The following is a 27,695-nucleotide window of genomic DNA, read 5'->3' as shown; positions in this document are numbered from 1 at the left end:
TCCTTAGGGGTTTATGCATGGATTGGAATCAACTTTGTTTTGGGAAGATTTGACCATGAAGATGGTGAGTAACACTGTTATAATTCCTTAAAGATTGAGGGTTTAAGTCAGAATCTAGCAGTAGTGTTTAAGTTCTAGTTTGAGGATGCTTTTATTTTTTTCTTTTTTAAAACTTATATTCCTTCATTTCCAGTTCCAATTTGTTATTTCTTTTAGCATTTTGGTTTTTTTTGAATGTTTTTTTAATATGGAAAGTTCCACACATTATAAAAGTAAATAGTAAAATGAACTGTATGGATTCATTACCCAGATTCAACAATTATTAACATTTGTCTTTTTAAAAAAATCTGTACTACACATTTCCCTGCTACCCCCCAATTGTGTTAGTCAGACCTACCTACCTACCTTCCTTCCTTCCTTCCTTCCTTCCTTCTTCCTTCCTTCTATTTTTCTTCTTTCTTCCCTCCCATCTTCTTTCTTTCCTTCCTTTCTTGTTTCACAATGTAGCCCATGTTGGCCTTAGAACTTGAAATTCCCTGCCACAGCCTGGACATTACTGGATTGCCAGCATGCCCAGAATTTCAAAACAAAATTCCACAGTGCTATTTAAAAACATAACAAAATGGCTTATACCTTTATTCCTAGCTACTTAGGCTAAGATCTGAGGATTGAAGTTCAAAGTCAACCTGGGCAGGTAAAAGTCCATGAGATTCTTATCTCTTAACCACCAGAAAGCCAGAAGTAGAGTGTGTCTCAAGTGGTAGGATGCTAGCCTTGGGTTAAAAAAAAAAAAAAGTTCAGGGACAGTGCCCAGGCCCTGAATTCAAGCCCCGGGATTAGCACAAAAAGCTAGACATATTCTTCCCTCCCTCTCTTCCTTCCTTCTTTCCTCCCTTCTGTATTGGAAATTGAACCCTGGGCTTCTCACATGCTAGGCAAACACTCTGCCACTGAGCCATACTCCTAGGTCTCGTTGTCTTTAAGAATACCTCTAAGCCAGGGGCTGGTGACTCACACCCATAATCCTAGCTTCTGAGGAGCACAGTTCAAAGCCAGCCTGAGCAGGAAAGTCTATGGGACTTATCTCCAGTTAACCAGAAAAAAAAAAAAAAGAGCTGTGGCTCAAAGTGGTAGAATGCTAGCTTTGAACAAAAAAGTTCAGGGACAGTGCCCAGGCTCTGAGTTCAAGCCCCATGACAAAAAGAAAAAAAAAAAGAAGAATACCTTCCAGTTTGCTCCTGTACCCTTTAACACAATTATAGTATTCTTGTAGTTCTCCTGCTGGTGACATACCAAGGTGTTCCATCTCATCTCACATACTTTCTACCCTTAGCCTAGCATTGGCCATTTTAAAAAGGAAACCTGTTTTCTTTTCATGGAAAACATCTTGGCTTAGATGCCAGTGGTGTTCTTTGCCTCCTTGTTAGCATTGCTTCTAAGTTTTTCAATGAGCAAAGCTAGGAAATATGTACTTTTTTTTAAGGAAGAGAAAAAAAAAACTATGAGTTTATAGTGATATTTGTGTCTCATTTTTAAGATGATAAAGGTAAGTTTATTTTACATAAAATGTTTGTGTATTTTGTATTCTCTTTTATGCTCAACCTTTGTTCCTAAATGTATTGACATACTACTTTAAATAATTTAAGAATAATACCAATGATATTAACAATATGACTATTAGAATTTAAAGGATTTTTTTTTTTTTTTTGCGGTCATGGGGCTTGAACTCTGGGCTTTGGGCACTGTCCCTCAGCTCTTCAGCTCAAGGTGAGCGCTCTACTGGCTATTAGAATTTAAAGTGTTGGCTATTTTTGTCTTTTGAATATTTCCCACTATCATGTTTAAATCACTTGAAATTTATTGTTGTTGTTGTTTTGGTGGACTAGAGCTTGAATTCAGGGCCTTGACACTGTCTCTGAGCTTTTTTGCTCAAGGCTAGCACTCTACCACTAAGCCACACCTGCCACTGGTACCTAAGTCTCAGACTTTCCTGCCCAGGCTGGCTTTGAGACACATTCCTCAGATCTCAGCCTCTTGAATAGCTAGGATTATAGCTGTGAGCCACTAGCACTCCACTTGTTTTCTGATTTTTAAGGCAATACTGTAGATTTTGGGGTTTTGTTGGAGTTAATTTTGGTTTTTCATTCTTAGAGTCTTCTTGTTCCCTTATCATTTCAGAATCAGATGTTGAGACTTCTCAGGAATCAGCAGCAGGACGAAGAAGGACAGTAGGGATCCTGGATATGGGAGGAGCCTCTCTCCAGATTGCTTATGAAGTTCCCACCTCTGCCTCTCTCCTGCCTCCGAAACAGGTATTTTGCCATTTATGGAAATTCAGTTTGAAATTTGAGGGAACAAATACATTAAAAAATTACATTAGACAAATCTGGCAGCATCCAAATATTTGTTCAGATATTTGCTAGGGTAGATTATCTTGAATATGTTTTCTTTCTGAGCTTCAGTGTTATATAGTGTAAAAAAAGGCATAGTAATAATATTTACCTCGTAACATTTAAGAATGAAATAATACCATGGAGTCTAGCGCACCCACTTACCCACTTGCCAGTTCATACCAAGTATTTGATACATTTTAGCAGTCACAGTCAATACTATGTATCTCCTTGGGGTGCCTAGAGAGTAAATTTAATACTGTAAATCCTGGAGCACACTACTTGATACATACTTACTGTTTAGCAAATGGTATTGCCTTTTCCTGCAGTCTTCCTTCCCTGGGCTTCTAATACTCCTTACCTATTAGAACATGAAAAATGTATTTCAAGAAAGAAGTAAGCCAGGTGCCAGTGGCTCACACCTGTAATCCTAGCTACGCAGGAGGCTGAGATCTGAGGATCATGGTTCAAAGCCAGCCCTGGTAGGAAAGTCTGTGAGACTCTTATCACCAATAAACTACTAGAAAACTGGAAGTGGCGCTGTGGCTCAAGTGGTAAGCACTCGCCTTGAGCTGAAGAGCTGAGGGACAGTGCCCAAGCCCAGAGTTCAAGCCCCATGACTGACACCAACAACAAAAAAGTATCATTGTGGAGAGAAAAGAGGTATTTGAATATCTAGTATTACAAGAAATAAGACCTCTTAGTTTTATTGTCTCTCAAAGCTTGTAATCTGTCAATGGAGATAGCCCATGACCTCAGGCAGTCAGTCCATAATGGAGCTATAATTTGAGCCAAACCAGGACTTTTCAACCTTACCACCATTGGTATTTGAGGCTTGATAATTTTGTTTGTTTGATTACAGATACTCTACCACTTATGCCTCCTTTTACTTCAGCTATTTTTTGGGTAGGGCCTCCTAACTATTTATCCAGTCTGGCTTCTAACCACACAGCCTCCCATATAGTTGGGATTATTGATGTGAACCACCACTCCTGACCTGTGGGTCAAGGTGAGGTCTTGCTAATGTTTTGTCTCTGTTGGCCATCAATTGCTATACTCTTAACCTCTACAATTACCTTGGATTGTAGGCATGGGGTCATCATGCTTGGCCAGGAGCCAAATAATTCTTTATTGTGTGTGGCTGTTTATTTTATTATGCTTATTAGAATTCCTGAGCTTTACCAAATGACCCCACTCCCTCCATTTGCAACATTCAAAAGTCTGTCTAACCAGAACAATTCCTACCCTGCCCACCAAAATGTCTACCTTTTATGCAAGGTGGGGCATTTACTGGGCTTAAGATGATAGAAGGAGCTGGCCACTGGTGACTCATGCCCATAATCCTTGCTAATTACTAGGCAAAAATCTGAGGATTGATGCCGACCTTGACAGACAAATTTATGAAACTGTTATCACCAATTAAGCAGCAAAAAGCAGGAAGTGTAAATATGGCTCAAGTGGAATAGTGCCAGCATAAGCAAAAAAGCAAAAAGCAGAAGGACTAAGTTCAAGTCCAGTACTAACACACACACACACACACACACACACACACACACACACACACACACACACACACACGATGCATTTTAATGCTTAGTAAAAGAGGAAAGGAATTCTTGACATTTAAAAAAGTGTTCTAAATTCTGGAATATCTAAGATATTTTTGTGCCATTCACAATTGTATAACCATCACTTCTGAATTCCAGAACATTTTCACCCCTCAACGAAAGTCTGTATTCCTTAGCAGTTATTACCAGCCCCATCCCTGACCATGAGTCTATGTTTTACCTCCATGGATTTGCCTACACTAAGTCTTTCATATCAATGAAATCATACAATGTGGCCATTTATGTCTGCCTCTTATTTAGCAAAATAATTCCAAGATTCATTTATGTTTAGCATATATCAATACTTTATTGCTCTTGATGGCTAAATTGCATTCCATTTTATGACCATGCTATGTTTCTCCTGTACATTCATCAGTTGATAGACAATTAAGCAGCTTCCATTTTTTGGCTCTTATGGATAATACTGAGATGAACAAATTTTTGTATAGATATACACATTTTCAGATCTCTTGGGTAGATGCCTAAGAATAATGGTGCTATGTACAATTACAGTTTTACAAATTAGAAATAAATAGTAGCCAGGTGCTGGTGGCTCACTCCTGTTATCCTAGCTTCTTGAGGGAGGCTAAAATCTGAGGATTGTGGTTAGAAGCCAACCGGGCAGAAAAAAGTCTCTGTGAGACTTATTTCCAATTAACCAATCAAAAACTGGAAGTAGAAATGTCATTCAAAGTGATATAACACTAGTCTTGAGCAAAAGAGCTCAGGGACAGCATCCAGGCCCTGAGTTCAAGCCACACAACCACTACAAAACAAAACAAAACTGAATGAATAGCTAAAAAAAAATAATAATAATAATTTTTCAATAATCTATATAGACCAAAGCTGCACAGTGCACAAATGGGAATGGGTATGAGGATAAACAGGAATAAGCAAGCAAACAAACAAATTAAACTTTCTCACTGCCCAAACCTGTCATAAGGAATATTGGAACCTCTAAAATAGTTTTGGAACTTGAATAGTTTGAGAAAAGACCATAGAATACATCTCATAATAATGCTTCAAATTGCTTTTTTATTAAAGGAATTTTCCCTATAATTATGAAAATAGCACATTCCCATTGTAGAGAACTGGAAAATATAGAGAAGTACATGCCAGAAAATGACATCAACTGTAATAATTCTACCTCCTATAACTATAGATAATGGTTGAGCTCCTAATTTGGTGTTTGGTCTCCAACTTGGCCTCTTATTTGTACTTTCGGTTCAGTCTTATTATATGCCTTGTAAAGTAAAGCTATGAAGATAAAAGGAAACTCCTAAATATTTTAAAGAAGAGTCGGGAAATGAGGGTGTGTTAGAATGCCATAGCTTTGTAGACATAAGTGAAAACTAAAATTTCTTTAATCTTGTAGTTTTTTTTCTTGCCTGTCCTAGAGCTTGAACTTAGGGCCTGGGCATTGTCCCAGGCTAGCACTCTTATCACCAGAGTCACAGCTTCACTTACAGCTTTTTTTTTTTTAATTCCTTTTTTGTCTTGACATTATATGACAGGAAGAAGCTGCCAAGATCTTGCTAGCTGAGTTCAACCTGGGCTGTGATGTGCAGCACACTGAACATGTTTACAGGGTTTATGTCACAACCTTTCTGGGTTTTGGTGGCAACTTTGCCCGTCAGCGCTATGAAGACCTCATGCTGAATGAAACTCTACACAAAAACAGGTATATTTAACATGGGATCTAAGTTTCTAAAATTGAATGCCATCGTACTGCAGGTATGAAGTCAGATAAGTCCTTTCTTTCACTTTTTTTTGGGGGGGTGGGGGTCGGTTGTGAGGCCTGAACTCGGGTCTGGGCGCTGTCCCTCAGCTCTTCAGCTCAAGTCTAGTGCTCTACCACTTGGGCCACAGTGCTACTTCTGGCTTTTTCTGTTTATGTGATGCTGAGGAATTGAACCCAGGGCCTCATGTATATAAGGCAAGCACTCTTTCACTAAGCCACCTTCCCAGCCCTCCTTTCTTTCACTTTGTTTCTGACAACCTTCATGCCAGTGGGCTAGCATCTCCTTCTTAGAGACCTTCTGTCAAGACGTGACTGGGCAGGAGTGTATCCTGCTCTTCAATATTAGGACTTGTAAAACATGTAGCAGCTTATTGTGATCTCTTGTGGATCTTCCACCCAGACGCGGCATAAATCATATCTGATTTAAAATATGCAGTATAATGCCACACCTAGCAGTTCCTTCTTGACAATAGGGCTCAAAACATGTCTGATGATTTGTAGTAGAGTAAGTCATCTTAGACAAGGTTATGTTAAAACAATACAGAGCTGGAGGTATGTTCAATTGTAAAGCACTTATGCAGAAAGCTTGAAACCTTGAGTTCAAAACATAGTACTGCCCCCAGAAATCAAGAGCACTTGCTTAGCATGCAAAGACCTTGGGGTCAGTCTCCAGTTCCCCCCCCCCCCACCTCCAAAAAAGTGGAGAATATCTGTACGTCTGTAATTTACCTTTGATGGGCTAGGCATGGTGATGTGCAATTGTAATCCCAGCTACTCTGGGGTGGAGATCACTGTGATCATAATTTGAGGCCAGCCTGAGCAAAATGATGAAGAGACCCCCATCTCATCTCAACTAACAAGCTGGGTATGGTGGTCACCTAAGATATGCTAGATGCATAGGAGGATCATGGTATAAAGCTAGTCCCAGGTAAAATTGTGAGATTCTATTCAAAAATAAGTGAGTAGAGCACTTGCCTAGCAAGCATGAGGCCCTGAATAGTTCAAAACTGCAGTATTGTTAAAAGAAACTACAAACAACAAAAGCTTTTAAAAGATCTCTCATCAAGTCCAGAATAGCCAGTTTTTCCTCCAGGGTTGTTCAGAGCACAGATTCTTTATTTGAGTACCAGATGAAGCAGTTAGGCCATCATATATAGTTGTGAATGTTTTTGTTTGAGTATTTAAAATTGTTACTTGGGCTGGGAAGGTGTCTCAGTGGTAGAGTGCTTGCCTTGCATGCATGAGGCCCTGGGTTCAATTCCTCAGTACCACATAAGCAGAAAAAGCCGGAAGTGGTGCTTGGCTCAAATGGTAGAGTGCTAGCCTTGAGCTGAAGAGCTGAGGGACAGCACCCAGGCCCAGAATTCAGGTCCCATGACCGACAAAAACAAAAAAACAAAAACCAGAAAACAATAAAATTGTTGCTATGTGTATTGAAGGAAAGCATAGCATCCTGTTCTACCATAATATTATCTATACTCATACATTTAGCTGGTATTTTGGTGAACCCCCTTTGTAATATTTTCTCCTTAATTATCAGTTGTCCTACATTGAAAGCATATTGAAGAAAATACTTCCCCAATTAGTCTCTTTAATTTTTTTAAGTCTCTATCACTAACAGTTCCAGGTGCTTTGGGAAAATCTTGGTGTTTTAGAAGATGGATGATTACATCAAGCAGTGTATTTATGTTCTCAAAGTCCTGCTAAGTCCATACAACTGTGGCTTGAGCTGTGGTGCTCACATTGCTTCTGCCAGACTATGATGGCTGAAGGGCATTTGATATGAGTTTCACAGGCGATTTAGTTTGTTGCTTTCTCTCTAGCCACTGTGCTTCCTTTTCCATTTTCTTCTTTTGTTGTTCTACTGTTCTTTTTCTGCTTGATATTTTGTGTTGCCTCTAGGCTTCATGCCAGCCTGCATCATCTTCTCATGCACTGGTATTTTCTGGCTAAGTGTCTAATTCACCTACTTCAGGAGATTGAGGGGTAAACGGTAAAGCTTGTGTAGCTGCCAATTGACTAGAGAAACCCTTACTTCCAGGCATGGTTCTCTCTTAAAAGGATTTTCTGAATTTTCCTTGTATTTCATGACATGCCGTAAAACATTCAGATTCTAGTTGTCCCAAAGAATTCTGTTAAGTTGCTATCTTATTATTTTCTCTGCTTACAGGTATATCTTCATCCCAGGAAGCCCAGTCTTTCACATCTGTTTCAGAACTTACGAATAATCAACTACTGTTACAGATTTATTTGTTCTCCATTTAATTTCTGTTCTTAACCAGATCTGTGAGACTAGGAGTACTTGACAAGTCTAGACTGAAGAACCAGAACTGTGTGATGGCCATGGAGGGAATCAGATTCTCTCTGTCTCCTGCCCACTCAGAGCCTCCAAGGTCATAATTCCCTAGAGCAGGTGCTCCATGTGTTGTAACAACAGGCACTGTTCATTCAAAGCCTGGCATTGCTGCTATGCTAGATGTGTTGACTATAGGGTTAAGTACAATAGATCATTGACATAGTTCTCTTCTTTTTACTTTAAAAATTTTTATTATTATTAAAAAGGCAAGATATAGAAGGGTTATAGTTACATAAGTCAGGTAAAGAGTACATTTCTTTTTGGACATTCTCTCACTATCTCCCAGTTTTTCCCTGTGCACAAGATATCTGTGCAGAGCATTAGAGTTCCTAGATGAGGTTCCGTTCATTGTCTCATGTTTTGTTTGTTTTGTGACAGATTGCTGGGCCAGAAGACAGGCCTGAGTCCCGACAATCCATTTCTGGATCCCTGTCTGCCCGTGGGACTCACAGATGTGGTAGAGAGGAACAGCCAGGTCCTGCATGTCCGAGGAAAGGGAGACTGGACCACTTGTGGGGCGATGCTGAGCCCCCTGCTGGCTCGCTCCAACACCAGCCAGGCCTCATTGAATGGCATTTACCAGTCACCAATTGACTTTAATAATAGCGAGTTCTATGGCTTCTCTGAGTTCTTTTACTGCACAGAGGATGTGCTGCGCATTGGAGGCCGCTACCACGGGCCAACATTTGCTAAGGCTGCTCAGGTAACTCATTAATATAAAGATGACTCATGCTGGCAGCAGCTACTTCTTAGATGCCTAGCTTTGTGCTAGGCACTGGGCAGAAGGCTTTGAATGCATGATCTCACTCAATTCTTTGCAAGGGCTCTATGAGCCAACATTTTACAGACAAGAAAGCAGATTTAGACAAGTTAAGGAACCTGATTTGCCAGACTGCCTTATAATTAAATTAGACTTCCATGGGTTGTCATATCACCCAGGTGTAAATTAGTGATGGCAAGTGGTTTTGCCTTTGACTTTCTAGTAGTCTTGTTTAATGTTTGTGGCTCAAAAATGTCATCTTGGTTTTTTTTTTTCTTTGCTGGGTGTCTTAGATGTAATGTGTTCTTGGAGATGGCATGTAGGTGGGCAAGTTCATTCTCCTTCTCTTAGTTATTAAGAGGCCAGAATATTAGAAACATGTTATAGAAAACAGTTGTGATAGAAATATTTTTAAAATTAAAAATGGAGAAGTAAAAATTCACTTCATATTGGACTTAACACATAGTTAACATGTTTAGTTACTTCAACAGGTAAAAATTTAGCCACCTTTATCTCCTTGCCTTTAGAGTCTGTTAGTCAACTTTTGTTATAGGCAATAAATACAACACATATGTATACACAATGAGTACAATAACATAAGTGCTCAATGGAAAAATAAAGCAGGAAAAGGCAGTATTTAATATGGGAAGGGTTGTAATTTTGGATAAGGGTATCCATGGTTCAAGCTTGTAATCTTAGCTACTGCGGAGGTTGAGATCTGAAGATCACAGTTCAAAGGTAGCCTGGGAAGGAAAGTTCATGAGAATCTTATCTCCAGTTAACTACTGGAAAGCCAGAAATGGTGCTGTGGCTCAAAGTGATAGAGGGCTAGCATTGAGCACAAAAGCTCAGAGATAGTGCTCAGGTCCTGAGTTCAAGTCCAAGACCAGCATAATAAATAAATAAAAATGAAGAAGCATATGGGACAGTGTTTACTGAATAAATGGGTCATTTCTATTTCCTTGGTCACCTAGTAGCCCACAAGTAGCATGAAATCTATTTTGTGACTGTAGGAAAGTTAGAGTTTTATGTTGCACTGCTCGCTTGTTGTTCCAGGATTACTGTGGCATGGCGTGGTCAGTTCTAACTCAGAGATTCAAAAATGGACTCTTTTCTTCACATGCAGATGAGCATCGACTCAAGTAAGTAATTTCCCTTGCTATCCTACATGACCGTAATATGTGGATAGCAAATTCTACTGGAAAATGTTGGAGAAGTAGTGCAGACTAGATTTTATGTTGAAGGAGAATTTGATTATTCAGATTTTGAGCTTCCAAGGAATCAGGACCAAACAGTGAGCCAATTTTAGTGAAGCCAAGGCAAACCAGTGGTTACTTATGAAAGTTCTTTCCAACTGATTTCATGTTAAAAAAAAATGATGTTCTTTTTTACATTTTCAAACATTTATATCAAGCATGCAGAAAAATAGAAGAGTAAAATATACCTATTTCCAAACTTCCACTACTTTCTTTGCCAGTAAGCAATCAATTTTCCTATTTTGAGCATATACAAAAGATAGAATAGTATAATGAACTCTTGTGTACCTATCACCTAGCTTCTTTACTAACAGGTGTTAAATGCTGGGCACGTAATTGCCCACCACACACACAACTGGGTTATGTTGAATTATATCCCAGATATCATGTAGTTACAGTTGTAGATACATACTCTCAGGGTATTCTCTAAAGACAGGTACTATTGGGGAAAAAAAGGGAGGGAGGGAGAGAAGAAGGGAGGGTGGGAGGGAGGGAAGGAAAAAAGGAAGGAACCCCCCCCCCACCATAGTCATAATATCATTATTGCTAAAAGATAGTCTTCATTTTTGTTAAGAAAAAGTAGGCTCAAATTTGGCTCCATCTAGAGGTGAGGGAGGTGAAGTGGGATGAGACAAGTCTTTTGACATCCAGTGTGAATCTGTGGCTTACTGCAAAGGAATGCACTAGAATTTTTTTTGCTTAGTTTTTTAAAAATGAATTTGTCACAATACAGATATCAGTGTTTCAAGTCAGCTTGGATGTACCAAGTGCTACATGAAGGATTCCACTTTCCCTACGACTACCCAAACCTGCGCACAGCCCAGCTGGTATATGACCGAGAGGTTCAGTGGACACTGGGAGCCATTCTGTATAAAACTCGTTTCTTACCACTCAGGTAAAGTGAGACTAAGCTGGTACCTTGAGCTCAGAGGATGCCCCCAAACATTTTTGAAGTAACCCCTCTACACGCCCCCCCAAAGCAAACAGACTCCCATTATTATTTCCATGTGAAACATTACTTGAATGAGGCATGTTGAACCAGAAGGTTGACAATTATGGTTTGGGGTCTGTTCATCAGCTTTACCATTTCATAAAGTCGGCTTTATTTGTTCGCCTATCACCAGTCAATCTTTAGGATTGGCTCATACTACACACTTCTAAGATGCTGACTGATGAACTAAAATATCCTTCATTTACTCTGGAAAATATATTTGACTAGAGAGGATGGGTATGTAGGCTCTCTGGATAAATTAAGCTTTTCTAATGGGTAGAGTCACTCCAGAAACTGTTATTGATGTGAGATGGTTTTTGGTGGTCCAGAATTAGAACAAAAGACAAAAGAGATATTTTTGGTGTGGAGAGCACTTCCATCATTTTATCATCCGTTATTGTTGCCAGATACCTTGTTTGATGTGCTATAAGATACTTGAGACAATTTTTAGATCTTCATTCCCTAGATTCATACAGATAAATTCAGACAAATTCTTAGTCATTGCTGCCTGTTCCTCTAAACTCATGGCTGTCAGAAGTTTGGCAGGTAAAAGAAGTGAGAAGCAGGCTGTTGTGGGGTTGAGGGGTACCTGAGAGTGAGTGCCAATATAGGGCACAAGTGCTGTCCCAGCATTCCGTAATTCTCATTCGTCCAGAGAAGCCAGAAATGTGTATTTTATATGAAGTGTGGAGATTTGCATATGTGAAAAACACTGCAGCTTAAACAAAATAAAACAAGATAATGGATCTAGTGTCTGGATAACTTATGAGTGACAGGTGTTCTAGCCAGGCCCCTGGATCAGATCCTTATCCCTTTCTAGGTTGTCATACAATTGAGGAAATGCACCAACTTAAAAAAAATATCTGTTCTGATTTCTTGGTTGAATTCAAGGACCATCCTGTTTTTATTAGTACTATATAAACTGCATTTTAAAGTTTATGTGAGGGAATGATTAGTCTTCCTGGGTTTTGTTTTGTTGGCTTTAGTTCCAAAAGCCTTTTGATTTTGTTGCTAGATTCTGGAGTGTCTGAGCATGCAAGGCTCTCTCTGTGGGTCAGGGAGAGAAAGGGAAGAATTGCCCATCATCCTTAGGGATGGAGGCATTCTTCAGTTGCATAGCTGGTGTGTTAGAATGTCTTCATGGAGGAACTAGATGAGCTCCTTCATATCAGAGTAAATGTTTCTTTCTGAAACTCACCATTCTTTCCAAATCCCCTTCTTCCCAGGGATCTTCGGCAGGAAGGTGTCCGACAAGCCCATGGCAGCTGGCTGCGTCTCTCCTTTGTCTACAACCACTATCTCTTCTTTGCCTGTATCTTGGTGGTGCTACTGGCCATCATCCTATACCTTCTGCGAATCCGCCGAATTCACCACCGACAAACTCGTGCCTCAGCTCCATTAGACTTGCTGTGGATTGAAGAGGTGGTGCCAATGATTGGGGTACAGGTGGGGCCATGAGGTTGGACCAGGATTGGAGAAACTCCAGTACTCCAGAGTTGCTGCTTATTTTTGGACTGGCCTCAGATGCTGCTTTGGCTTTGAAATTCCTAGTTTAATTTCCATGGTTAATTCCTTTAAAGCAACAAGGACCTCTTCTCAGAGAGAAGTTGTAATTTAGTCTGTGAGGAACTGAATGGTGAGAGATTGGGGCACCGCAGTCCAGTTGAAGCATGCTTCTTATGCGTATCTCCTCTGGTGTGTTTGTGGGATTCCGCAATTTCCCCCTTGCCGAAGCATGATGTTGGCATTGGGCAAACTGGAAGCTTACCTGAAACCAAACTTGGAGCATCTGATACACAGCCAGAGACATCCTAGCAAGTTCAGCAGCCTCTTCTTTCTCTGTAACAGAGATATCATTTATGTGGAGATCCACAACCTTTAATAGGGATCCAAGATCTTTGCAGTTTGGTGGACCAGATATGAATTTCCACGCAACCAAAACAATATAACTTCCTTGCTTACTTGACAAGCCATTGTGAGTGTAAGCCAAGATCCCTGGCAATGTTGCTGATGTTAGTGTGTGACTTAAAAGATTAGGGACTCTTCTAAATAGATGGTTTATTGGCAATTTGACAATATTTTATCTGATACCTGGTCTAACCAGAGACAGATTTTTCCACGTCTATGTGCCTCACATACTTTGTGGGTATTAATGTTGCTTCATTGAGCCTTAATTGTGCTTGTAGAATGGGAAAACTATGACAGAGATTTGGAATGTGAGCTTGTCTAGATTTCAGGTCACTGACCCCTATGCGTATTTTTAATGTACAGGAAGATTCAAGGAGAGTTCCTTCATTTCACTGCTGGGGTCAGTATGTTGTTTTAGAAAGGATATATTTGGGTTGTTAAGGAAAGAAAGAAATGAGCAAAGGCAAATAAAAAAGCTCCTTATTTATTAATATAATTTTTTTGGAAATAGAAATTTTCTCAAACTTCTGACTTTTGGAATATCAGAAAGAGAGCAAAGTCTAAACATTGGAATAAATAGGGAAATCTGCTAAGAAGTCATTTGATAACTTTCAGAACCACTGTTAAGAAACTGATCTTGATGAATAGCAATTCCATTGACGAGAAGAGAGAAAAAGCCATAATTACACCTTCATCCACTGCCCTTCAGGAGCTTTGCTTCTCTACAGTGAGCCTTTCAATTGTGAGAATTTTACTTTTTCACCAACTTCCCCTTCTCCATGGTGTCTTCTTTTACTGTTTTTCTTCTGTGTGTGAGAAATGCTCAATTCTGTGTGTGCAAACAAAAATGTTCGTAGAATTGAAGTCACTTTCTTTTTGTCAAAAGTATTTTGATTACTAGGATTAGATGAATAGAGAAAAAAAGTCTGTGAAAGGGTAAAAGTAGAACTCTTCAAAAATAAATTCTACACTAGGAACACAATGGAACTGATTGCTGTATCAGAGAAAAATAAACTAAGACCCTCTATGGATAAACTGGAATTAAAATTAAGTATATTGATTCTTTTCTTTTTTCTTTTTTTTCCCAGTTCTGAAGCTTGAACTCAGGGCCCGGGCACTGTCCCTGAGCTTCTTTTGCTCAAGACTCGCATTCAGCCGGGCGCTGGTGGCTCACGCCTGTAATCCTAGCTACTCAGGAGGCTGAGATCTGAGGATCGCGGTTCAAAGCCAGCCCGGGCAGGAGAGACCGTGAGACTCCTATCTCCAATAAACCACCAGAAAACCGGAAGTGGCGCTGTAGCTCAAGTGGTAGAGCGCTCGCCTTGAGCTGAAGAGCTGAGGGACAACGCCCAGGCCCAGAGTTCAAGCCCCACGACCGACAAAAAAAAAAAAAAAAAAAAAAAAAAAAGACTCGCATTCAGCCACTTCCAGCGTTTTCTGTTTATGTGGGTACTGAAGAATCAAACCCAGGGCTTTATGCCTAGTAGGCAAGCACTCCACCACTGAGCCACATTCCCAGCCCTGATACTTTTTCTTTAAATATATTGATTCTTTACAAAAGGGTAATAAATCTTGAATTATTCTGCCCACCCATCCCTACTTCTTTCTAATTTTTTGGACAGTTTCTCACTATTGTGGTGCAGGCTGGCCTGGAATCCTTTTGTCTCAGCTTTCTGAGTGCTGGGATTATAGGTGTGCACCATACTGCCTCACTTGGAATTATTTTCAAATTAGGTAGGAATGCAGTTTTTTTTTATTTTTTTATTTTTATTTTTTATTTTTTGGGTCTGGTCGTGGGGCCTGAACTCGGCCTGGGCGCTATCCCTCAGCTCTTCAGCTCAAGGCTAGCGCTCTACCACTTGAGCCACAGTGCCACTTCTGGCTTTTTTCTTTTTGCTTATGTGGTACTGAGAAATCGAACCCAGGGCCTCATGCATGCAAGACAAGTGCTCTACCACTGAGCCACCTTCCCAGCCCTGCAGTTTTGTTTGTTTTTTTTTTTTTTGAGAGATCTTTTACTATTTCATTAGGGCTATTGTCATAGCAATTTCCTTTAAATTTTAAGATTTCCCAATTGTGTGTGTGTGTGTGTGTGTGTGTGTGTGTGTGTGTGTGTGTGTGTTCACACACGTGTGTGTGCTGGTACCATGGCTTGAACTCAGGGTCTTGTGCTCTCATTTGTCTTGCTTGCTCAGCTTGCTTGCTCATTGATGGTGCTCTACCACTTGAGATACACCTCTAGTCCAGAATTTTGCTAGCTCATTGGAGATGGAGTCAGAGTTTTGTCTGCCCAGACTGGCTTAGAACTACAATCCTCCAGATCTCTGCTTTCTCATTAGCTAGGTTTACAGGTGTGAGCCACGCTCACCTGGTTTGCTTTCACTTTCTTTCCTTATTATTTTTATGTTCTCTAAGTGAGCCCTTGCCTTATGGATGCTGCTTATAAATAATGTCAGAATGTTTTCTTTTCTAGCCATTGCCTACTCAGGTACTTTCTTTTCACTTTACCTTGATTTCCAAATACCATCTTTGGTTCTCTCAAGATATCTAGTCAATGATCTAACAGAGATAGTATTTATATGTTCAAACTGAAATTGAAGCAGGAAGGCAGTGACTAGTCTGTTGGTAAGGCTGTTATTAATAAGGCTAGTCGTCATCCTTGTAGTAATAGCTACCATTTGTGAAGCATTCACTATGACTAGACAGTTAAGAATTTTATGAATATTATTTAAGCATTACACTCTTTCAGATCAATAATACTGTGTTGTTTGATTAGCTCAGAATCTCAGGATGCATACACCTATTATTTTTCAATATAAATTGTATTTCTGAATTTATTTTAATTAGCCTGAGTTTTTGTGTTATATCCTGTTCATTATTTTAATATTTGGAATCTAGGCTTCTTTTTCTTACTGTAAGACTTCCTGAAGTTCCATAGTTTGAAAAGAAAGAAAAATTATTTTAACCTTCAGAAGAACTGAGTATTTGCTCTTTCTTGTGTGTGTGTTGGTTGTGGTACCTGAACTGGGCCTGGGCACTTGTCCCTCAGCTCTTCAGCTCAAGGCTAGCGCCCTACCACTTGAGCCACAGTGCTACTTCTGGCTTTTTCTGTTTATGTGATGCTGAGGAATCAAACCCAGGGCCTCATATATACAAGGTAAGCACTCTATCACTGAGCTACCTTCCAAACCCCAGTATTTGCTTTTGATATAGGTCCCTAGGCTGCTTCTATTGCTTCCAGTGAGTAGATATTAAGTGAGGTCTCATTAGCTAGCGACAGAAGCAATCCATTTACTCTTTATTGAAGGCCAATTACACACATATATGTATGTGGACATATATATGCACACATGCCTGTACATGAATGTCTGCATGCATGTATTATTTCCTCTTGCTTATAGGAGCAGAAATCAATCTTGCCATACCTTTTATCTTCTTTTAGCTTCTAAAGATTTGTTTGTATTCTGCATGCTGTGCTTCCTCTGGAAGATAATTATAGTATCATAAAATTGATATTCCACTGCTTCCTTTCAATCTTACCAACCACTTTGGATAACAGCAACAATGAACCTGCACTCTTTAGTACTTGTTATTACTAAGATGGGTCACAAATGTCAAAAATGGAATCAGTGGTTTATCATAGTGATGCTTTGTCTTGTAATGGTACAAACCATCATTTTCCCCCAGAATTCTTGTCTCTAGAACATAATGAAAATATGTATAATACCCACTTAGATGGTATTACATTCACTTAAGTTGCAGTTAACTCTAATCCAAATTATACCATCTTGCTTTCTGTTCCCTATCTCCTTGAACTGGATTTCCTTGGTCTGAGAAATTTTAATCACTTTCTGCCAATGTTGTATTTATTCAACAATGCAATCTAAAGTATTCTCTTCTCTCCAACCTTCCTTTAACTTCAAGGCCTTGGGTAGTGACTATTGAAGTGCTGTAGACTGGAAGCCTGCCATGCACTCACTAAGCCAGGCTTTTTAGGCATTAACATTTACTGTCACAGCTATATTTACATTTTTGAAATAAAATAACATACTTCTCACTGGTATTATCCAAACAGATGCTTTCCTCCCACGCCCAGTGTCATAGTTTTGTGTTTTGTGTTTTCTTAGGTAAAAGGCAAGTGGGTGGCATGATTTAAGGGAGGGAGCGCTGTACTCAGTGGCTAGCCAGCTTCCACTGTAGTCTTGACTTTGTAAGCTTTGCTATCCAGGTGGGTCAGTTGTCTTCTGCACAAGATAAGGGACTGCCAGTAGGAGACAAGGTTAAATTAAAAAAAAAAAGTTATGTGAATTCAAGAAGAGAATATTAGCCTTTGGTTTCCAAGACCAATGCTACTCTAAAGATCATCCTATTTTACTCTTAGCCCCTGACCCTAAGTTAGATGGGAATGGAGTTTAAAAGAGCCATCACTATAAATAAACTTGAGAATATGAGAGTATTTTAACTTTAATTTATGAAAGATAGAGATTTAGTTAGTTCAGGGTCTGGAAGCTGGAAAGTTCAAGAGCATATATTAGCATCTGCTTGGCAATTTGTAAATCTTGTAGTATCCTAATATGACAGAGGCATCCATGACAATTCAGGATAAGGCTTTAAAATTTTTTTTAGTCCTGGGGTTTGAACTCAAGGCCTGGGCACTGAGCCTCTTTGTACTCAAGACTAGTGCTCTACTACTTGGGCCACAGAGCCACTTCTGGCTTTTCCTGAGTAGTTTATTGGAGATAGAGTCTCATGGACTTTCCTGCCTGGGCTGGCTTTGAACTGTGATCCTCAGATCTTAGACTCTTGAGTAGCTAGGATTATAGGCATGAGCCACCAGCACCTGGCTGAGACTTTTTTTTAAAGCTAGGATTTTAGAGGTCTTCTGGTCAACTCTCCTTGGTTTTCTAAGTTGAAGTCCAGAGTAGTTGTAATTTGTGCAGATCACAATGAATGGCCTCCTAGACTCTAGGTTTCTCTGTAATGCACATATACTCTCCCAACTGGTTTGACAGCTACAATGGTATGTTCCTTAACACAATCTTTCCACAAGTGTTATTTCTGTAGAATCCATTCTTTTTAGTACAGCTGACTGCAACCAATTGTGCCCAGTAATTGAAATAGCTTCTGATCCTCATTTGTGGTTGTGTTGTTCACACTTAGAAATACACTGTAACCATTTTAAGTTTTGTATTCCTTCCAATACTTTAAAATTTTGGATGTCTCTAAATTTTGTACAATTTTCTTAATGACAGCCTCCAAGCCATTAATATGGTGAATTACAGTCTAAACAAAGGTTACAGCTGAAATGAAGGTTAAAAAGGACTAACTACCTCATTGAAGAACTTGGTTGTAATTTTTGGGCAGTTTCCAGATTTCTTATAGAAACAGTGCTGGGATTTTTGCTGTCTTTACTTTTTTTTTTAAAATAGTTCAAAACTAGTATCTAATTTCCCTTTTTGCAGTGGTGTGACTTCACTTCCATTGGGATTAAGAAATTAAGTTACTAGTAATGGCTATTTCCGATTCTCCCAAACTGGTCTCTTGGATCAGACTAGCCTCAGATCTTGCCATTGGAACAGTACACTTATGTCAAGCTTGTAAGGATTTTGTTGGTGTTCTATTAAAAAAAAATACTGTTAAAAAATAAGGACTGAAAACATCTTAGCTTCTTTGATTGACAATATCAAGCATTTTTACAAACAGTAAATATATCTGAAATCAAATACTGTTGGGTAATGTTCTGTGTTTCCTTTTTTTGGGGGGGTGGTCTGGTCGTGGGGACTGAACTCTGGGCCTGAGCACTGTCCCTCAGCTCTTCAGCTCAGGGCTAGCGCCCTACCTCTTGAGCCACAGCGCAACTTCTGGCTTTTTTCTTTTTGCTTATGTGGTACTGGGGAATTGAACCCAGGGCCTCATGCATGCAAGGCAAGCGCTCTACCACCGAGCCACCTTCCCAGCCCCTGTTCTGTGTTTCTTGTGCTTGTCCCTGGTTTTCTGTGTTCTGACTTGGATCTGATCTACGTTGAACTGTTGTAGCACTGTGTTTGAGTGTGTGGTGATCCTTGTGGTTGTTTTGGCAGGTGGCTTGTTAAAGCTTCATTTGACTTTGCTATGTCTTTCTCTCTTTTTTTGAAGTAACCTAATAGACTATATGTTATTAACATTTTTGTTATGCCCAAGTATTTTATTATTGCCTACTCTGCCAGTTCCATAATTAGAGGGAGAGAGAATGAAAAATACAGCAGTTGACTTTTTGTTTTATTTCTTGAAAATCTGAGCAATAAGGAAGTTTTTTTTTTTTTTTTTGTCGGTCCTGGGGCTTGAACTCTGGGCCTGGGCGCTGTCTCTCGGCTCTTCAGCTCAAGGCGAGCGCTCTACCACTTGAGCTACAGCGCCACTTCCGGTTTTCTGGTGATTTATTGGAGATAGGAGTCTCACGATCTTTCCTGCCTGGGCTGGCTTTGAACCGCGATCCTCAGATCTCAGCCTCCTGAGTAGCTAGGATTACAGGCGTGAGCCACCAGCGCCCGGCTAGGAAGTATTTTTATCTATAAGACTGAGCTATCACTGGTAGTGTAATGGTTTTCATTTTTAATGTAATAAAATTATTTCTTCACCATTTTTACAAAGACCAAAGTTGAAAACTCTTCTGAATCATAGGATGTTTATAGCCATGCATGCATGATGTCAGTCAAGTCTGATGCCAATCTGTTCCTGAGCTACCCGTCAAAAGTAGGGCAGCTGCCCTCCCCACCCCCTTCCCACTTCTCTCCACTTCCATCAGTCAGCTTTCCATCACTCTAAGGACTTGAGACAATTAAGAGCAAAAGTTTAACTCACTTCTGTGGATTCCATGAACGAGTGCCCCCTTTTGCTTTATTGTGGTAGGAATGTGTAATAGATTTAAACTGTTTGCCTCATGACCAAGAAGCTGAATAAGAGAGGGAGTATCTAGAGTCCCACAATTCCCTTTAGGGGCAGACTCCAATGACGTATAGATCTCCTGCAAAAACATACCCTGTAAAAGTCCTAGCACTTCCCAGTAGTGTCATCCTCAGGACCAAGGTTTTAACACTTTGACCTTCTGGGAACATTCTAAATCCAAACTTGCATAATCCAAGTAAGGTAATCATGGTATTTTCCCAAGCAACTGCTCCTGTGGAGCACCTGCCAGAGTTTCATCCCACTGGTGGTGAAGGATATGCCCCTTATTAGCCTCATAAAAATCTTCCTTTGCTACCATAGATCCCAGACAAACCCTCTATTTATTTTGCTGTGCTTGAAATTCTCATTTCACATTTCCCTACTAGCAGAAGCTCCAAGGTATACATCATGTTTCTACCTTGCTCAGAGTACACTGAAAGGCAACTTTTTATTATAACCCACAACAATAGATACTCTATACTTTTTAAAAAGCCAAAGTCTGACTGTTGCATCGCTCTGGGTGGCTGTGAAGACTGTTTTTCAGATGCTTCACATTAAATAAGAACAATTTTGTAGAATACTCAAAATTCTCACTGATAAACACCGAGTCAATATTGAGGAAAACGTGCAAAGTATGTTAGAGAGGTGATGCAGTAGCCCTTATGCAGAGACATGGCCACAGACAATCCACCATTCACTCCAGGACCAGAAAGGAGATCTGCAAGTAACCTGGTTAGCCAAAAATGGTTAGTGTTGGCAACTACTATCACTTCAGGCAGTTTTTAATCTTTATCTCTGACAATGGACAGCGTATGTCAGTGTGGGGTAAAGACAAAAATATCTAGGTGGACTGATATAATTGTGTTTTAACTTCCTTCAAGTTTAAAAACTTCACAGAATTGAGAGAACTTGAAAATTTAAAGGCAATTCAGTTAATCCTTTAGAACTGTGATGACTTTTAAAAGAGGCCTTTGGGACATTATTGAATAATCTTCCATTTTCCATTAGTTCATCCACTCCATTCAGTAGTTAGTATGTGTCTGGTGACACTGAGAAAACACAAATACAAAAATAAGGTGGTTGCTATTCACCAGGGACTCATGGGAAGCATAATGCAGTTATATAGCTAAATATGAGATGTATGATCAAACATTAATCAGCTGTAATAAATAAAAATGAAGTAAAACATCTGAAATGTGAACTAACTCATGAGTTGCTATTTTCTGGGTAAACTGTTTGTGGTTAGCTCATACTGCCCTCTGCTGTCTGTTTGTAGCTAAGGATTGACTACATATGAGAATCTGGAGATGACTGTTGGAACCTGTCAGATGACTGCAGTTCCTTTCCTTTGAAGAATTCTACTAGCTAAAGGAGATAATATCCTGTTGTCATACAAACAAGATCACATAGCATATTAAATGATATAGAGAGGGTGTGAGGAAGTTTGAAAGGAATGAGAATAAGCTTGGCCAGAAATTATATGCCCACTGGAATCATGTGGGGAATGTAAAAACTAGTCAAACTAGCATACCACTGCTCCCAGAGTTTGGGATTTCATTGGTGTGGGGTCTCTAGGTTTTGTTTTCCCCTGTGCTGGTAATGGAACTTTAATGCAGGGCCTTGCAATCTCCCTTGTTTTTTTTTTTCTTTCAAGGCTGGCATTCTACCACTTAAGCCATACCTCCACTTTGAACATTTTGCTGGTTAATTGGAGATTTGTCTGCCAAAGAGGTTTCAGACTGAACTGTGATCCTCAAAGCTCAGTCTCCTAAGTAGCTGGGATTATAGATGTGGCTACTGGTGCTGAACTAGGCAATATGATTTAAAAAAAAAAAAAAAGATCCTAGTATGAGACAAGTTGGGACCTGCTTCTAGGCCTCAACCTACCTACCAGGGTCTGGAATTTCTGGAAAAATCAAAGAAAAGTGGCTAAGAACATCTGAAAATGGTATAATAGAGGGCACACTATATTGGAGTGGAAAGGGAAATGATACCATCTAGCTTAAAAATGGCAAATGGGAAACCTCAGATCATATATGGCTACTATACATGCTAAGTATGCTGAACATGAAAAAACTGAGTTGCCAACAGTTAGTAAATCTAGATTTTAAAAAATCTAGATCTGAGGATGCTAGAAGTTAGCAAGAGGCCAGCACTCAGTCAGCTTACTGGCTAGTTTGGCTAGTCTGTCATTTTCCACAACTAATCAGTGGACAGTACTTGGGAGCACAAGGACACAGAAGTCATACATATAGCCAAGATCTTACTAATATTAAAAACACCAAAGCACAGCCTATTAAGCGGCAGCAAATACCAAACAGTTCTTTTTACACATGAAACCTGATTGTCAACATAAAAAATAGATAATAGAAAGGAACCTTCAGTGTAACCATACTTAATAACATTCTTGATCCAGTGACCAAAACAGGCAAAGAGTTCTAAATAAGTTGACCAATTTGGAAACCACTTGGCATGCCAAGGTCATTGTAGAAAAGGCCAAGTCCTTGAGCTCTCTTAAGTGTCTTGAAGCAGTTTCAGTCTTGGGAGCTGATCTTCTGAGAATTATTTTGGGACTCTTCTGAGTTCGTTCATGAGCCAAAGGGCACCACTAAGCAAAGCCAGGGAGCCTGACTGGTGAGTGGCAGCCAAAGGAGTTGGAACGTACATCAGCAGAGTGCTAATTCCCAAGGCTGCCTGTTACAAAGGAAAGTAAGCAAAAGAAAATGTAGTCATTACAAATTCACACTGAAAATGAGTGCACGTGAATAACCAGATATACCTCCACCAGTGTGCATGCACGCGCACCCCCCCACACACAGCTGTTCAGAATGAATTCTGAAAAGAACATATAAACCTAAAATGTCCCTTATTTATCCCTCACCCCATTCCAGTTTCCCAAATATTGTTATGCACTTTATATTTCTACGCCCTTTATAATTTTGGATGTATTTACAGAGATGCACAAATTTTATTCTATTAAAAATAAATTGTTGCCTGGCGCTGGTGGCTCATGCCTATAATCCTCACCACTCAGGAGGCTGAGATCTGAGGATAGAGATTCAAAAGCAGCCCAGGCAGAAAAGTCTATGAGACTTTTTGTTGTTGTTGTTGGTCATAGGGCTTGAACTCTGGGCCTGGGTGCTATCCCTGAGCTCTTCAGCTCAAGGCTAGTGCTCTACCACTTGAGCCATAGCACTATTTCCAGTTTTCTGATGGTTAATTGGAAGTAAGAGTCTCATGGATTTTTCTGCCTGGACTGACTCTGAACCACGATTCTCAGATCTCAGCCTCTTGAGTAGCTAGGATTACAGGCATGAGCCACCGGTGCCAAGCTGTGAGCCTCTTATTTTCAATTAAACACCAGAAAACTAGAAGTGGTAGAATGGTAGCCTTGAGTGAAAAACCTCAGAGATAGCATCCAGGCCCTGAGTTCAAGCCCCACAACCAACAACAACAACAAAAAACATTGAAAGCAGAGCTGTTACACAAGTGGTAGAGTGTTAGTCTTGAGCCAAAGAAGCTCAGTCAGGCCTTATGTTCAAACCCAGGGCTGCCAAAAACAACAACAACAACAAAAAAAAAAACCCAATAAATAAATAAATATATAGCTGGGTGCCGCTAGCTCATGCCTATAATCCTTGAAAGCTATCCCAGGCAGGAAAGCCCATGAGATTTTTTTGGGGGGGTGGGGTGGGGGATGAAGGGTTAGGGTTTTAATCATGGAACATGAACCCATGGCAGGGTTCAAGCATTTTGGCTCAAGGCTGGCAACTCTATCACTTTGAGCCACAGCTCCACTTCCAGTTCTGGTGATTAATTGGAGATAAAGAGTCTCACAGTTTCTAACCCAGCTAGCTTCAAACCACAACCCTCAGATCTTAGCCTCCTGAGTAGTTAGGAGGAGTCCATGAGATTCTTATCCCAAAGCTAGAAGTGAAGCCATGGCTAGCTTCAAGTGGTAGAGTACCAGCCTTGAGCAAAAAAACTCAGAGACAGTGCCCAGGCCCTGAGTTCAAGCCCTAGGACACACACACGGACACACACACACACACACACGTGCCCAGGCCCTGAGTTCAAGCCCTAGGACACACACACGGACACACACACGGACACACACACACACACACGGACACACACACACACACACGGACACACACACACACACACACACGGACACACACACACACACACACACACAACACACACCCCTGTTTCTTGAAATCTTATTTATTTATTTATTGTCAGTCATGGGGCCTGAACTCTGGGCCTGCTGTCCCTCAGCTCTTCACCTCAAGACTAGTGCACTACCACTTGCACTACCACTTGAGCCACAGTGCCACTTCCAGCTTTTTTTCTGCTTATGTGGTACTGAGGAATCAAACCCAGAGCCTCATGCATGCAAGGCAGCAGTCTACCACTGAGCCAACTTCCCAGCCCCCAAACTCTTACTATTTTAAATTGCTGTTTAAAGTGGTGAAGTACTTAGATTGTTTCCAGTTTTTCACCATCACAATTCTATAATGAGTTTTCTTACAAAAACCTTCTTATGTATTAGCATATTTTTAAGGGTCAAAGGATTACCTGCTTATTATTTTGAGTGATATTGCCACATTTTCCTTTGAAAAAAGTGATACAAATTCACACTTTTACCAAGAGCATGAGGTTTAGTATATGAAGGCATCCATTTTCCTGTACCCACCCCAATGCCTGATCATCTTCCATCAATTTTTTCCCTCCTTTCTTTCTTTCAAAATTGACAGGCACAGAATGGTGCCTTTAATTTGCTTCTGAATGATGCTAAAAAGCTATTCCTTTTTACTGGCCATTCATCATTCCTTGTGAGAATATTGTATTAATATTCTCACTATTAATTATTAATCTTTTAATCTTTTATAATACCAACTTTATTTTGCGGTTACCCTCAGGCCAAAGAAAAGGGCTTATACCTGTGTATATGCCAAAGCCAGCAGGGTTATCGCTGCCATCTTGGTCCTTCGAGGAAGGGGGATTCTTCGGGAGAGGAAGTAGAGCACTGTAATGGCAGTGACTGAAGTGATTCCCTGGGGGGGAAGAAAGAGTTATATGTGCTAGGATTCTACTCACCTTATGTCAAGAACCTCGCTCCTGATTCCATCTATCATCTCTCCTCCAGAACCACTGAGCGACTCTAAGTACCAGCCTGCAGTCCCACCCCAGTTCCTTCTCCTCAGTTGAATCCATTGTTCTCTTCTACTTATTAAAATGGTAGAGTTATCCAGGGCTCCACCTAAATTTCTGTGATGTGTGTATTCTCCACATCCACACACACACTGTTGGTAATTTTATGCACCTTCAAATGTGGCTATCCCAAGTATGGTCCTTATTTTTTTGTTGGTCGTGGGGCTTGAACTCTGGGCCTGGGCACTGTCCCTCAGTTCATCAGCTCAAGGCGAGTGCTCTACCACTTGAGGCACAGTGCCACTTCCGGTTTTCTGGTGGTTAATTGGAGATAAGAGTCTCACGGACTTTTCCTGCCCGGGCCAGCTTTGAACTGTAATCCTCAGACACCCTCCCCCACTCCTGAGTAGCTAGGATTACAGGTGTGAGCCAATGGCACCCAGCTGGTCCTTATTTTTTAAATCATTTGCGTCCTCATCACTAATTTTAAAATTACACAAGGTAATGCGTCCCTGCCCCAGAACCCTTTGGACCTCTCTGGATCATCACCTTATCTCAGCATGTTTTGCTCTAATGATATCTACTCTCTAGCTCGAAACTCATGCTAGTTATCTCATTTTTGTTGGGAGTATTTTGAGCAAGACAGGAGAAATGTTAGGCTTTCCTTTGATATTTTTTACCTTTATTCTTAACAGCCACTCTTATTTCTGTTCCTCTGAAACCTCTCAGATTGACTGTCATCTCAAGTCTATCTCCCTACAAGTAGCTTTGCCCTGCCTCACTACGTCAGTACCACTGCTTCTCCAGGCTTCCTTGCTGGTTCATTGTGCCCAGGCTATCCAGCCAATCTTCACATGACCCACAGGCCCTCAATACCTATCAACCTAAACTGAGAAGTACTGATAAAGCCCCTGCTCCTTGGAGCTCTCTGACAAACTTTGTGATGGGCAATCAGGTCTCTGCACTCTCTCTATTCAATCTCTTTTCTGCTCAGAAGACAATCTAGACAGAAGACAATCTAGAAAGAAGTTATTTCTGGCCATATGTGGGGCATATTTAAACTTTCAGAAGCTAGCAATACCTTGAAAGCTAGGGTTTGGCTTGGAGGAGTATGAAGAATAAAGACAAAAACATCATTAGGCCAGAGAACTGGTCCTAGAATTTCTTCCAAAATAGAACAGGAAACACAGCTGCTGCTCTGCTATCTTTCACTGACCCTCCACACAGGAACTATCAGCCCAACTTACCAGAACCCGATGATCAAACTGAACCATGGTGGGATTCTCAAAAACATTCCTCAGGATGGGGGAGAAGGTAAAGAGGTCTTCTGGAACCCAAGATTCTCCCATTTTGGGGAAGGAGTTGTAAACAAGTCCAGCATCCAGCCCTGCCACAAAAGCCCCTGTATATCAAGATAAATGGAACTTACTCAAATGACAGGAAGGGACCAAATATTAGTTTTGAACACAGAACAAGCTATTTTCCCAGAGTTAGGCAAAGGGAGCAGTTAAAGAATAATAATAAGATTTGTAATAGGAGCTTCTCAAATATGGGATATATATCACCATCACCATAAGAACTTCAACATCTCTGAGTCCTGCACCTGCTCCTCCAAAATTTTTGCTTAGAGAAGTAGACTAGAAGCTCTGGAGGGAGAGGCATATTAGTCTGGAAGTGGGGAAAAAACAATGATTATGATGTCTTCTCCATGCTTCACAGAATGTGGCTCATCTCTTTTGGAAATTCTATTTTCCTATGCATCTGCAAGATTTACTCCCTACTTCTTCAGGTCTCTGCTCAAATGTCATTTTACCAAAGACATCTCCCTGGCGATTTTATATAAAATGGCACTTGTAGGTAGGCAAATGGCTCACAATGGTAATCCTAGCTACTCAGGAGATTGAGATCCAGAGGCCCTTGGTTCAAGGTAAGGTGAAGCAGAAACTCCATCTCCAAAACAAACAGCAAAAAGGTGGGCTTAGAGAGGTGGCTTATGTATAGAGCACCAGCTAAATAAGCAAAAAGCAAACAAGTACAAGGCCCCAAGTTCAAATCCCAGTACTAGCCAAAAATAGAAAATAGCATTTGCTTATCCTACCTCCACTAGTCCCTGAGCTTGCTTTAATTTTCTTCACAGCACTAAATATCACCTGACTCATTTGTGTGTGTGTGCACACATGCACACACACGTATTATCTTCCCTAAGTGCTCAATAAATTTGGTTGAATGAGCAAAGAAAATAGTAGAAAAGAAAAACTTAGAAACTAAATTCTGGATAAACATATAGAGAAGGCACGGTCGATTAATGGTTTGGGCACAATTAATGGATGACTGATTGATTATTTATGGTCAAAAAAGACTCAGAGAAATTTGGATCACATTCCTTATTTTTGTGAATGCACCTATAAATGACAAAATTCATGTTCTTTTAGTCAAAAAAAAAAAAAAGCCGGGTGACAATGGCTCATGCCTGTAATCCTAGTTAGTAGGCTGAGATCTAAGGATCGTGATTCAAAGTTAGCCTGGGCAGGAAAGTCCATGAGACTCTTATTTCCAATTAACTACCAGAAAACTGGAAGTAGCACTGTGGCTCAAGTGGTAGAGC

The 27,695-nt window shown here is 40.3% G+C and overlaps 2 protein-coding genes across 2 annotated transcripts in view; one reads left to right on the top strand and one right to left on the bottom strand.

Moving 5' to 3' along the window:
- Nucleotides 1–21,134, top strand: part of Entpd7 (ectonucleoside triphosphate diphosphohydrolase 7) — a 39,862-nt gene extending 18,728 nt beyond the window's left edge. The window contains exons 7-13 of the mRNA XM_069995593.1: nucleotides 8–64; nucleotides 2,179–2,312; nucleotides 5,512–5,678; nucleotides 8,473–8,797; nucleotides 9,911–9,996; nucleotides 10,844–11,005; nucleotides 12,328–21,134. Coding sequence (XP_069851694.1) covers nucleotides 8–64; nucleotides 2,179–2,312; nucleotides 5,512–5,678; nucleotides 8,473–8,797; nucleotides 9,911–9,996; nucleotides 10,844–11,005; nucleotides 12,328–12,559 — 1,163 coding nt within the window. The 3' untranslated portion in view covers nucleotides 12,560–21,134. The remainder of the gene's footprint in view (nucleotides 1–7; nucleotides 65–2,178; nucleotides 2,313–5,511; nucleotides 5,679–8,472; nucleotides 8,798–9,910; nucleotides 9,997–10,843; nucleotides 11,006–12,327) is intronic.
- Nucleotides 20,363–27,695, bottom strand: part of Cox15 (cytochrome c oxidase assembly homolog COX15) — a 20,807-nt gene continuing 13,474 nt past the window's right edge. Inside the window, exons 7-9 of the mRNA XM_069995609.1 lie at nucleotides 26,338–26,492; nucleotides 24,880–24,993; nucleotides 20,363–22,627 (exon numbers count right to left, since the gene is read on the bottom strand). Of these exons, the coding sequence (XP_069851710.1) occupies nucleotides 22,496–22,627; nucleotides 24,880–24,993; nucleotides 26,338–26,492 (401 nt within the window). The 3' untranslated portion in view covers nucleotides 20,363–22,495. The remainder of the gene's footprint in view (nucleotides 22,628–24,879; nucleotides 24,994–26,337; nucleotides 26,493–27,695) is intronic.

This window comes from Dipodomys merriami, unplaced genomic scaffold (genome assembly GCF_024711535.1).
Source record: "Dipodomys merriami isolate MVZ:Mamm:240054 unplaced genomic scaffold, mDipMer1.0.p SCAF_102, whole genome shotgun sequence".
Taxonomy (NCBI): Eukaryota; Metazoa; Chordata; class Mammalia; order Rodentia; family Heteromyidae; genus Dipodomys; species Dipodomys merriami.
Note: the sequence above shows the minus strand (reverse complement) of the source record. Positions and strands in the feature narration are given on the sequence as shown.